This window comes from Panthera onca, chromosome F2 (assembly GCF_046562875.1).
Source record: "Panthera onca isolate mPanOnc1 chromosome F2, mPanOnc1 haplotype 2, whole genome shotgun sequence".
NCBI classification, from domain to species: domain Eukaryota; kingdom Metazoa; phylum Chordata; class Mammalia; order Carnivora; family Felidae; genus Panthera; species Panthera onca.
In genome coordinates, this window is record NC_138356.1 from 44687109 (window position 1) to 44699789 (window position 12681).

General features: G+C 39.6%; 2 protein-coding genes across 7 annotated transcripts in view; both read right to left on the reverse strand.

Moving 5' to 3' along the window:
- Positions 1-12681, reverse strand: part of RIDA (reactive intermediate imine deaminase A) — a 113254-nt gene that overhangs the window by 96997 nt on the left and 3576 nt on the right. The window lies entirely within an intron of this gene.
- The window catches only part of NIPAL2 (NIPA like domain containing 2), an 89154-nt gene that overhangs the window by 23198 nt on the left and 53275 nt on the right, over positions 1-12681 (reverse strand). For all 6 annotated transcript variants that reach the window (XM_078441667.2, XM_060611006.3, XM_060611005.3 and 3 more), the window contains one exon: positions 2761-2882. In XM_078441667.2, coding sequence (XP_078297793.1) covers positions 2761-2882 — 122 coding nt within the window. The remainder of the gene's footprint in view (positions 1-2760; positions 2883-12681) is intronic.

Below are 12681 nucleotides of genomic sequence, written 5' to 3' on the forward strand. Positions count from 1 at the left end.
CAAGAGCTTAGCATGTAGTTGGTAACATCTAGAGTCTTTAGAGAGGTAACATAAAATGGATTAAATTCCAAACTAAGATAATGTAGATATATTCCCTTTAGGGTCTAAAGCCAATAGTGTTAATTCAAAAAAAAATTTTTTTAAGGTTTATTCAGTTTTCAGAGACAGAGACAGCGTGACAGGGGGAGGGGCAGAGAGAGAGAGAGAGAGAGAGAGAGAGGGAGGGAGACACAGAATCTGAAGCAGCCTCCATGCTCTGGGCTGTCAGCACAGAGCCTGACACGAGTTTCGAACTCACAGACCATGAGAGGCGCTCCCCCATCATGTTATTCAAATGTGACTGTATTAAAGATTTATTTTATGCTACCTTATAATATCTGGAATTAGTTACATTTTTGGATGACATTTACTTTCAAATATACTTTCATTATTTTATGGGAATATGGGTCTCTCCCAGGGCTGTAAAATTCCTGTTACAGGACTTCTTCTCTATACCCTGGATGTCCAGTCTGTTGAATGAACTAGTGAATAAATGAATGAATGAATTTAAGAGTTGACTTTGGAAAACGGCAAAATACAAGTAATGTCAGAGTTTCTTTTGTGGAAATAGAAGGTTTAAGAAAGAGTAGTTTCGTTCTTTTAAATGTTTTCTCTGGTGTTAAAATAATATAAGACACGTCATCATCAAACACTGCTGCTTATTCCAGGAAATCAAATCTTGCTGCATATTTAATCTCCCAAGGATTCAACTCGGGCTATTCATTTTCTGGTCACCGATTGGGTGACCCTTTTCTTACTGGATGAAGAATCTGTTTTGCCTGTAGGCAAATAATAATAATACGTTGGTAGGACTTCAAGCCTCAGCTATCATGAAAATGGATTTGATTGATAAAATCTGTGATTGTTAACGGGCTGGGTCTGCTGGACAAGCAGGAAGTTACAATGGGGCAGAGGAGAGACACAAAGAATGACAGACCTGAAGAAGGCTAATCTGAATTAGGCAGTCCAATCCTAAAGTCTGATGTACAGGGGAAGGGGAGCCTTCCAATATAAAAAGGAGGAGAGTTCAGGAGAGAAGACACTGAGTTCAATTTTTGAGACGTTACATTCGAGGAACCCATGACACGTCCAAGACAGGGATGAGCAATCAGTGGACAGATGAGAACACAGAACTGCAGCTCAGAAGACGCCTGGGAGAGAGATGTAGACTGGATTTAGAAGTCTTTCTAAAGGATGATGGGGGTTGTCAATGAGATCACACTGGAAAACCTTGGAAGAATATGTAGCATGAAGAGATCAAGAGTGGTTGGCATGAGAGAAGGATGCGCCCACCAAGAGTATTGGATGGCCTAGTCAGAGAGGAAGAGGAGAAATCGGGAAAATAAATTGAGGAAGCCACGGAAGAGAGGGGTTCAAGGAGAAGATGGTGGGTTATGAGTAAATGCTGCACAAGGTTCAAAAAACAGCAGGACCAAAAAAGCAATTCCATTTGGCAATTTGTTGGGGGGGGGGGGCACGGATCTATCAGATGATAAAGAGTGAGGAGTGAATAGGAGTTGGGAAAGTAGAGGGGAGAGTAGAGTGGAAGGGAAATAGGACAGTTAATTGAAGAGTGTGTATGGATGAGGATTTAAAAACAAAAACAAAAACAAAAACAGAGAAACCTAATTATCTTTGTTTAAGTAAAAGAAAGCAGTATAGAGGGAGATTAGAAAGAGAAAACACCTCTAAGCATTTGTGTTCTGGTGGTCGGAATTATATATCAGAGATGGCGAGATATATAGAATTCCTGTCACAAAGATTAATGACTGCCAGATAATAATGTAATATCATATAGTTCCCACTGTAATATCCTGGGTTACACTTAAAGCAAAGTTCACCAGTAAACATGTCCCTGCAAATGCCAATGGCACAGTTTTGAATAACAGGTATATGAAGTAGGGTCATACTATTTTACCTATTTCAATGGCAGAGGACTAGATCAGATAGCTTTTCAAAATCATTTCTGATGCTAAATATGTATGATTCTCTGTGCTTTGATTCTTCTTGTTGAATTCACAATTATTTTACTAATATAGTTCTCGGTTAAAGGTCACGTAGTCTATCCCAGTTTTCTTCTTACCACCTGCCCCTCCTGGAATACGCTTTTTCTTCAATATAAACTGACTTCTGAAACAAGTTACACATCAACCACCACAAGCACGTTCTCTCTATACTCACGGGGTACAGCTACTACATCAAATAAAGTATCCCAGTTAGTGGCTTCAAATTTCTATATCAGCTCATTCCATTCTTTCTTTTACACATCTCTCAGCATTATCCTTCTGCTGTCTACTTCTCCCCAGACAATCTGGTACATGTTCTCAATGAACATTTTTTTGAAGAAAATATCTATCTTGAATTAAAGCCAATGAATTAAAATGTGTCTTCAGGTATTTCCCTTTGACCTGGGAAGAGAGGTTTTTGGGGTTTGTGTTTTTACTTTGAGTTGTCCTAAAACACATTGCTTTGTAATTTCTTGGATTAAATATTGTGGAAATTGTTCCAGTGACAGGTCAAGAATAGGATACTTGGGAAACTGGGGGTGCTCTATTGCTGATTTAGTGTTTCAAATACTTTGGTATTAGTCAAATCTATTTATGGTTTAATGAGATATTAATGTTGAGAGGCAAAGATTATATTCATTCTCTAACATCTGTAGGTACAAGTGGTCTAGATAATATAGTTTATGGGATAGTAAAAAATTTTTTTAATTCTTACCACATAGATCAGGAACTGCCAGCCAACAAAGTAATACTGTACTGTTCTTGCAGAGATAGACTGAGTTCTATTTGGAGCAAAGTTCACCAATAAATAGGTTCCTGCAAATCCCAGTGTCATACCTTTAAATAAAATTGAAAAGACAAACCAAGTTGAAAAGGGATATTTAAGCCTTTTTGTCAATGCAAACATTACCTATAGACGGAGTATTGCTTGTAAAAAATGCCTACAGCCCCTCCCTGTTAAAATACAATTCATCAAACCATCCCTAGATAGCATCCTGCATTCACATGATAGCATTATCTTTAAAAGGGGGATAAGGGCCAGGGAAAGGATGGGGTAGGACATGACTTCTGATTTTTCTTGTTGTTTCAGATGAATCCTTGCCTCCTCAGAAAACCTTTCCCCAAAGATGGGAAAGATCAGAACACGTGCATTTGGAGACATGAAAACACATCCAAGCTGGCTGTTTGTTTCCACACGGACCACTAAGAAAATGATAGATCCATCAGAGCCCAGAGAGTGGGGAAGTTCAACACCTGATGATCTACTCACTCATCTTTGCAGCTTGTACACACACACACACACACACACACACACACACACACGTGATTTTACACTTTGAAACTCTGGTAAAAGAGCACCTTAATCATTGCCATTTATTAGAGACCTTTTAACAGAAATGACAAAGGTGAATGCTGACTTTGCTGTAAGATTTATTTAATCCAATTTAGAATCTAGAATTCTAGGAGTAACTTAGTAAAATATCACATTATAAACCTATGTAAGCCATGTGTTACTGTCATGCCTTTCACATTACTTAAAATAATGGAGGAAACCTCATCAGGGAAATACAAATCAAAACCACACTGAGATACCACCTCATGCCAGTCAGAGTGGCCAAAATGAACAAATCAGGAGACTATAGATGCTGGAGAGGATGTGGAGAAACGGGAACCCTCTTGCACTGTTGGTGGGAATGCAAATTGGTGCAGCCACTCTGGAAAACTGTGGAGGTTCCTCAAAAAATTAAAAATAGTTGGGGCGCCTGGGTGGCGCAGTCGGTTAAGCGTCCGACTTCAGCCAGGTCACGATCTCGCGGTCCGTGAGTTCGAGCCCCGCATCAGGCTCTGGGCTGATGGCTCGGAGCCTGGAGCCTGTTTCCGATTCTGTGTCTCCCTCTCTCTCTGACCCTTCCCCGTTCATGCTCTGTCTCTCTCTGTCCCAAAATAAATAAAAAAAAAACGTTGAAAAAAAAAATTTAAAAAAAAAAAAAAAAATTAAAAATAGACCTACCCTATGACCCAGCAATAGCACTGCTAGGAATTTACCCAAGGGATACAGGAATACTGATGCATAGGGGCACTTGTACCCCAATGTTTATAGCAGCACTCTCAACAATATGGAAATTTTGGAAATTATGGAAATTTCCAAATTATGGAAAATTATGGAAAGAGCCTAAATGTCCATCAACCAAAAAATTGTGGTTTACATACACAATGGAGTACTACGTGGCAATGAGAAAGGATGAAATATGGCCCTTTGTAGCAACGTGGATGGAACTGGAGAGTGTTATGCTAAGTGAAATAAGCCATACAGAGAAAGACAGATACCATATGGTTTCACTCTTATGTGGATCCTGAGAAACTTAACAGAAGACCATGGGGTAGGGGAAGGGGAAAAAAAAGTTAGAGAGGGAGGAAGCCAAAACATAAGAGACTCTTAAAAACTGAGAATAAACTGAGGGTTGATGGGAGGTGGGATGGAGGGGAAAGTGGGTGATGGGCATTGAGGAGGGCACCTGTTGGGGATGAGCACTGGGTATCGTATGGAAACCAATTTGACAATAAATTTCATATTAAAAAAATAATGGAGGAAAGAAATGTGTATGGGAAGAGGGGACACATAAGGAGGAGTAGAGGGAGGCCTTGACTTTGCAAATAACACTGAAGACTGCTTATTTATTAATAATCAGCAAAGAAAAATGATATATGTAGCATTTTTCAGATAGCACCCTTGAAAACATAATTCAACTTGTTTCATAACTGAGGTCAGTGTTGTTGTGTATATAATTTACAACCAGCACTGACTCCAACCTGAAGCAATTTGGTTTGTCTATAAAATATCACAATTCAAAGACACCAATTTCCTGTTCCTCTTAATCAAATGATTTAGGGTTTTGAACTCTAGTTTTTGAGAACAAATAGCATTTGACTTTTCACACAAGCGAGACAATAGCTATTCAAGGTATTGTAGAAGCTATAAAATAAGCTTCTTCTAATGTAAGAACTTACTCTGTAATACTTTGTGAAGGCAGAAATTACATACAAAATTGTAAAAGCTATTTCTAATGAGAATTTTAAAAATGAAAAAACAATATACATTATTAAGCATTGCAATAAAGAGAAAATAATAAAAATCGTACATAAGAACTTGGGCAAAATTATTGTTCAGCCCTGTCCTTTCTTTGGAAAATAAAAAAAGATCTTGTAAGAAAATTGTTCAATATTAGGTTCCTAGGAGGATGGAATGAAAAAACACACACACAGTTTTCTAAACTTGGTATACTGAAGTAGAATAAATCCATTGAATACAACTTAAAAATCTCAGAGACTTCCAACTTCCTTTTGTGAAGTCCAAATTTCTTATTTTTATTGAATTCCTCTGCCAGTAATTTTTTTATCTCCTATAACTGTATCTAGTGTCAATTAAATTTCTTTTTTTAAATTTTTAAAATTTTTATTTATTTATTTATTTTTTAATATATGAAATTTATTGTCAAATTGGTTTCCATACAACACCCAGCGCTCATCCCAAAAGATGCCCTCTTCAATGCCCATCACCTACCCTCCCCTTAAATTTCTTTTTTTTAAGTTAGATTTGAATGGGTAACGTAAGGTGAAAAAAATTTGAAAGACACACAAGGGTGGTGAGTGAAAAGTTAAATCTTTCTCACACCCTTATGGCACACTAGTTCCCCTCCTGGAAGTTAATACTGCCACCAAATCTTAGATTTCCTTTTCCAGGGATGTTTTATGCAGGTGTGTGAGAGACTGCATAAGTTTTGGTTTTCTACACAAATGATAGCGTATTATACACATTTGCTTTTGTTCTACTTAACAGAATATCTTGGAGAACATTTCACATCAGTGTATGTAGGACAGCCTCATTCTTTTCAAGTCTGCATAATATCTCATTTTTGGATGTTGCATTATTTCACTTAACTTTCCAAAAGGGTCCCTGGTTCACATCCTGACATCTCCTTTTTTGCCTCACATCTGCTTCCTCATTTGCATACTGTGCCCATTTTCACCAAGGTAGATCTTCGCTCCATTTCAAAACTCCTTGAACTCAAATGAAATGACTGATGATTTTACAATTGTACTTTCAAAGTACTTTTGTACATACATTATTTCACTTGAGCCCCATATCAGTGGGAATCTAGTAAAGAACTCTATGGCAGCTCAGTAGGTCGCACATTCTTTCTTTTTATAATTTTAATTTCAGCTTCCTGTGACAATTACAAAGGCAGTTCTAGAGAGCTGCTACCTGTTATATGCTTGTCTACTTGGTATCATTTGTATTTGTGTGATTCACTGTCTCCTGTATGGATCATGCGCACATTTTCCCTAAGTGTGTAAAAGTGTTGAAGATAGTCATTAGCAGCTCCTTAAATAAATTTCCTTAAAATGTATTTATAGCCCATCTTTTTCTAAAAGTGGCATCTAAAAGATGTCATTTCCTGATATTTTTTTTCTCAGTGAAGCCACACATATTCTTTCATTTGAAAGACACAGATTTCTAAGTTAGAAACTTGCTAATTTACCTTCTGCTGGCCCACTTGCCCAAGGGAGTAATCTGGTAGCATAAGATACTCCAGGAAGGGAAGCAGCCCTTGGCATGCCCTTTGCCCATGGAAATGATTAAATTACAGATCAAAACTTGGATCATGAAAGGCTAATCCATGCTGAAACTGCCCCCACAGATTTCAAATTTCGCTGCTACTTGCTGGCTGGAAGAGCTTAGGCATATTATTTATCCCTCTGTGACCTAGTCTCCTCATCTCTGGGTACAATGAACTTATCACACCTGCTAGACTCCAGAAGTTGGCTGAGCAAGAGGCCAAATTCAGCTCTGGAGAGCTGAATAGATTTGAAAGCTCACCCAGAAGCCTGATGTGACAGAGGACCCTGGAACAGATCTACCTCAGGATACAGACCACTGGGAGTCAAAAGCTATCTCAGAAAAGCTTAAAAATTAATCCCAAACTGGCAGCTCTTTCTGCCCCTGGGTCCTGTCCCTGGGCTATAATAAAAGCGCCTTTTTGCACTGAAAGTATCTCAAGAATTCTTTCTTGACTGTTCACTCAGCAGCCCCACAACATTTCTGGTACCCAACCTAGGGCTGTTCTTCTTGTCTAGACTTCGAGCCTTGGTACAAACTTAAGTTACTCCCTCTTTTCTTTTACTTTAACTCCAGGGGCTTTTCAAGAAATATGGTCTTATTGGAACAATCTCATGTTGACTGCTCTGGCTGCAACCCTCGAGCCTGTGACTACTCTCCAGGGAGGATAAAGGCCTGCCTTTTGACTGGAAGCTAGTACCCTGGCCAGAATGGTAACAAGACCCAGAACCTGATGCCCTCTCTTTATCCACCCCTCCTTTTTTTTTTTTTAGACAGAGAAAGAGAGAGCGAGTGTGAGCAGGGGAGAGGAGCAGAGGGAGACAGAGAGAATCTTAAGCAGGCTCCACACTCAGCACGGAGCCTGACACAGGATTTGATCCCACTACTCTGGGATCATGAACTGAGCCAAAATCGAGAGCAGATGCTCAAACGACTAAGCCACCCGGGCACTCTTATCCCTGTTATTATACAAAGCATGGGACAGACACCTGTCACTAGGATTGCTGACAACCTTAAGACTTCCATGCGAGGTTTCCTCCTCATTGGTCCAATGTGATCCCCTCCACATCCCTGGTCTAGCCACTTCTGGCCATGAGACCACTGGGAACCAGCCAAAACCAATGTCAATATCAACTGAATTAAGACCCAACTGGGGGCCATTTCCTGGGAAGTTGTCTGTAAAGTTTACATGTATTGTACATGTACAATACATGTAAAACATGTATTGGAATGTCACTTAGACCATGATGGAGTTCTATCTTTACTATTCTTCATCAATGTCCCCTACTAACTACTTGAATTACAGTATTAGGTAATTTCGCCTTGTAGAACTTTTTTAGTGTCTCCCTCGGTTAAAAATGGCAGGTTCTCCATGGTATTTCAGTCTATTCACTGGCACCAATTTGTAGTCTAGAATGCAATGGGGGAATTGCAGGGATATTGACATCTCTTCAGTAGACAGGCTGGTATTCATTAACAACTTTTTCAGGGAAGCTCTGGTTGCTCTGAACACTAGGAACCCTTGATATGACCCTGAGTGGAATGCCATCCAACAGTCAGGGGGATTATGGTAATGGACTTTTCTTCTTCATTCCCCAAAAACTCCCCCTTGGGATGTCTCTTAACCCACTGGAGACAATTTGGATTGCAAGATTTAATGAAGAAAGGACTCATCTTCTTCTGCAATAACACATACCCTCAGTACTCCATAGGAGACAAAGAAAAATGGCCCATTAACAGATACTTAAACTTCAATACTATTTATCAATTAGAATTTTTTTGTAAATGTCAGGGAAAATGGATTGAAATCCCATATGGCCAGGCCTTTATGGTGCTGTAACCAAACTCTGATCTGTCCATATTCTTTTACAGGGCTTGAGGACCCCCCTCTCCTCACCCTCGACCCTCAACCCACCAGCTCAGCTGCCTTGGGCCCCTCTACCACCTTACCTGTGTCTTGTCCTGTTCTCTATGTGCCAATCCTTTGTCTCCCCTGTAAACAAGTTGCTGCCAGGATCCTGTACATGCCTCTCTCTTTTTCCTGAATTACTCATCTTTGTTTACTTCTTCTCAAAATATATCTTGAGAGGACGAAACAAATGAGGCTTCTTATTGCATGTGGGGGCTTCTGCCTGAATTATTAATGGCTATGATAATTGGAGCCAATTGTCTGTGGTAGTCACTAAACCTCAGGACAGGGGCTTAAAGAATATTCCCAAGCAGAGGCCAGAACTCCTTTTGTTTCAGGGAGATTCCCTGTCTTCTCTGGCCTGACACGGATTGGCTGTTTTCACCTTTTGTTGGTGGAAAGAAAATATGTGTCTGTTCATCTGTCTGAGCTTGGTCTTTAGGACCAGGGATCCTCTTTGTCTGCCCTCAGGGCTGTTACCTGCCTCCAGCCTTGCTAGCAGCACCTCACCTCTTCTGCTTCCCCTGCCCTCCTCCTGTTTCTGCACAGCCCAAATAACCTGCTCCTATACCATCCCCCGTGCCTCTGGTGTTACTGGCTCCTGCTCCTCCTGCCCTGCTATCAAAGAGCAAAGAGTACCCCCTTGGACTTAAACCACCCACTTCAGATTTCCCCAGGTAAAAAACTGACAGCGGGGAACAAATTGATTGACTTTTAAGTGGACCTAGGTGCAACATATTCAGTAAACTAATTTAAGTTTGTTGGATTAATTAAGATAGACATGTCCTTAGAGTTATCAGCATGAAATATAAAACTTTTATTCTACCAAGGATTACTGAAAGTTAAATAAGCCTGTGTTATCTTTGTTGCAATTTGTCAGCAAAAAGATGACTTAAAATGACGGTTAATTTTGTCTTAAAGTTCTCATGGGTAATTGTTAAAAAAAACCCAACTAGGTTGAATAAATGAAAATGTTTATAACTTTCAAAGTCTTTGATAATCTGAAACTTTCAAGTTTTGCTTGTATGATGGATTGGATTCATTGGCTATCTAAGTCTTTTCCAACCAAGATAAAATACTAACACATTAATTACTAAACATACGTTTGTGCTTTTGGTTTCTTACAGCAGAGAAACTGAGGATACTTGGGTCTGTTGGTAAACATGCTTTATGCTTTGTTGAAATAGTGGATGGCTCCACTTTCCTTATGATCTCGTTAAAAAAAAAGTATTCAAAATTGTATCTTTAATATTATAATCCAGGGATGATCATGGACTGTCACTGGGGCTGTCTCTAAAAGGGTAACAATCCAGTTTGAGAATGGAAGGACTGAACAGGAAGGAACTGGTTGGTGTTTTCTGACTGCCTGGTGAAGACTTCTCCCCACTGGTCTTACGAAGACAGAAGAAAGGAAATAACACACTTAACAGAACACAGAGAATGCTAGTGGCACTATGTTTGCTACCCACTGCTAATCTCAGCAGACTAGTGCACAAAGCACCAAGAGCTGAGCCTCAGAGAGAACCAAAGATGGAGCAGTCAGGCAGCTGTGGGTGAGCGGCAGGTGGGGTCAGTGAATGGGTGCTGGACATGATGCATCTGCCACCCTCATGGCCAGTCCTGTACAAAATATACTTTCTCATCAAATACAAACTCAAGTCACTTAAATTTCTACAGTGATCTTGTGGGAGTTTCAGATTTAGCTTGACACAATACACAAATGTTAATAAAATTTCTTCCTATAAACTTGTCACATATGCACAACAGGGAAACAAGCTCATCTCTGCTCTTTATAGTAAATGGGCTAGGTATGGTGGGAAGGTACATACCAAGTGAGGGTAATCTTTTTTTTTTGGAAGTGGTGTTCTTAAAACTGTTAATTTCATTGACAAGTTATGGTTGACATGAGAGTTACATTACATCACCATCATACTAAAATGTGATGATAATAATAATAGTAATACCTAATACTTCTAAGCACAATTCTAAATGCTTTATATATAATTAACTTAATGCTTACAGCAAATCTGTGAAAAATAACTATACTGTTAAAGTATTATACTATATATGTGCTATATAATGATCTTGTTTGGGATGTTCTTGCTAAGTGGAGAGCTTGGATTAAAACCTAGGTAGTCCATTTGCTTAACGATTACACTCTCCCACCTCTTGTATCCATAAAGAGCCAGGGCTGATGAACGGACAACTCAGGGCTGTCATTCACGTTGTAGGCTCAGTGGGTGGTGCCCCAGCCTAGGTATACAGCCCAGGAGCTGTACAAAGCATAACCTAAAGCGAGATGCAACATCCCCACTGGGGATAGACAGAATCAACTCTCCCTGGCAGTGGTCCCTGGGCTTCATGACTAGCCCTGAGGTTCCTTTAGAAAAGCATCTTCAAACTGGTATTCCCTGGAACCAGCTTCATAAGGCAGATGCTCCACCAAAAAGAGTCTCAAGTCAAATCTATTTGGGAAGAGATGAGTTAGACAAACTTGAATAGTTCTTTTACTAGAAGACCCCCTCAGATCCTCAATGTGCTAGTGTTCACTGTGAATCTCCTAGAAGAGGATATGATTGTAATATTTTCTAAACATATCTGACCATTTATATCATCCTGAAGGACTGTTTTGAGGAATATTTTATACTTTGGGAAATGCCTGACATTTAACTGGATCCAGCTGTGAGAACGCAGCCTCTGTTTCAAGAGGCTACTGATCTTCTGTTGTAAAAGTCTCCTATGGATACTTGTGGGCTAAGAATGAAGTATAAAAGTGGTCAAAGGGAAAATAGCCTGGAATCAGGTTCCTCTGATCCTTCTGTTCACTGGCACCTAGAAGCTGACTTCCTCACGTATGGAAGCCTTGGGTTCTAAGACCTTTTTGTACAGTTCTTCAGCTGACATCTGGTTTCCCAACCCACCCTTCCCCTTAGGTAAAACCTGAAATACCCCACTCCCCAACTGGATGCCAGCTAGTTTTAATTGACTAGTATCTAGCTTCTGGACTCTGGCTTGACCTGACTTCTGGTAGCCTTAAGAGTTTTTTAATGTTCAGCTAACCTGATTCCAACACAAATATTGCAGTCTAATTCTCTTGGTCCTTATGGTATGTCTCCTGATCAATGGGGGTCTCGCTGTTGCTTTTGTGACCAGGAGTCACAGAATAAACTGGTTCCCTTAACACCAAACCATTTGGGATGTCTTCCCCTCAGAACAATCTCTCCAGATTCCTCAGGCTCATAGTAGCTATATATATATATATATATATATATATATATATATATATATATATATTTTTTTTTTTTTTTTTTTTTTTTTTTAGAAAGAGAGAGAGCAAGCACACACATGCCTGTGACTGGGGGAGGGGCAGAGGGAGAGAGAATCCCTAAGCAGGTCCCTTGCCCAGTGTGGAGCCCAGCGCGGGTCTCAATCTCATGACCTTAAGATCATGACTGTGAGATCATGACCTGAGCCGAAATCCAGAGTTGGACGCTTAAGCCACTGAGCCATCCAGCCGCTCCATAATACATAAATCTTAAAGAAGCCCTGGATTGGGAAGTCTCAATAATGTAGTGAATCCAAATAGTCCTGACCCTACCATCAGAAAGTCTCCCATTCTTGAGGTAACCCTGAAACCAAAATAGCCAATCTGTTCCCTCAACTAGAAATGATGGTTTGTTTGGCTAGATTAGTATTCTAGATACTAGCCCTAAATCAAGCTGACCATTTGGTGTGGAAGAAAGAAGGAAAGAGATGGTCTTCATGTCATTTTTAATCTCTTGACATTCTATCCAGGGAAACCATTTATAGGTGACTTAAAATAATCAAGTTACTGGTCTCTGAAGAGTACTGATGAATTGACTGTAATTTTTTTTTTTTCTTATGATGATACTATCTGGACTTAAGTCAACTAGGTTCTCACAGCCTATTAGATTTAGTACTTTTGATGACTAAGGGAGGAGAGAGGGGGAAATACTATAGGTTTTGGCTGAATGAAGGGGAGAGAAATCTGGTGCTTTTTAAAGGAAAAATAATCATTAAAATAATTTAAAGTTATTAATCCACTAAGAATCAGAGCACAGTCCAAACCCTGTCATTGAGTTAATAAT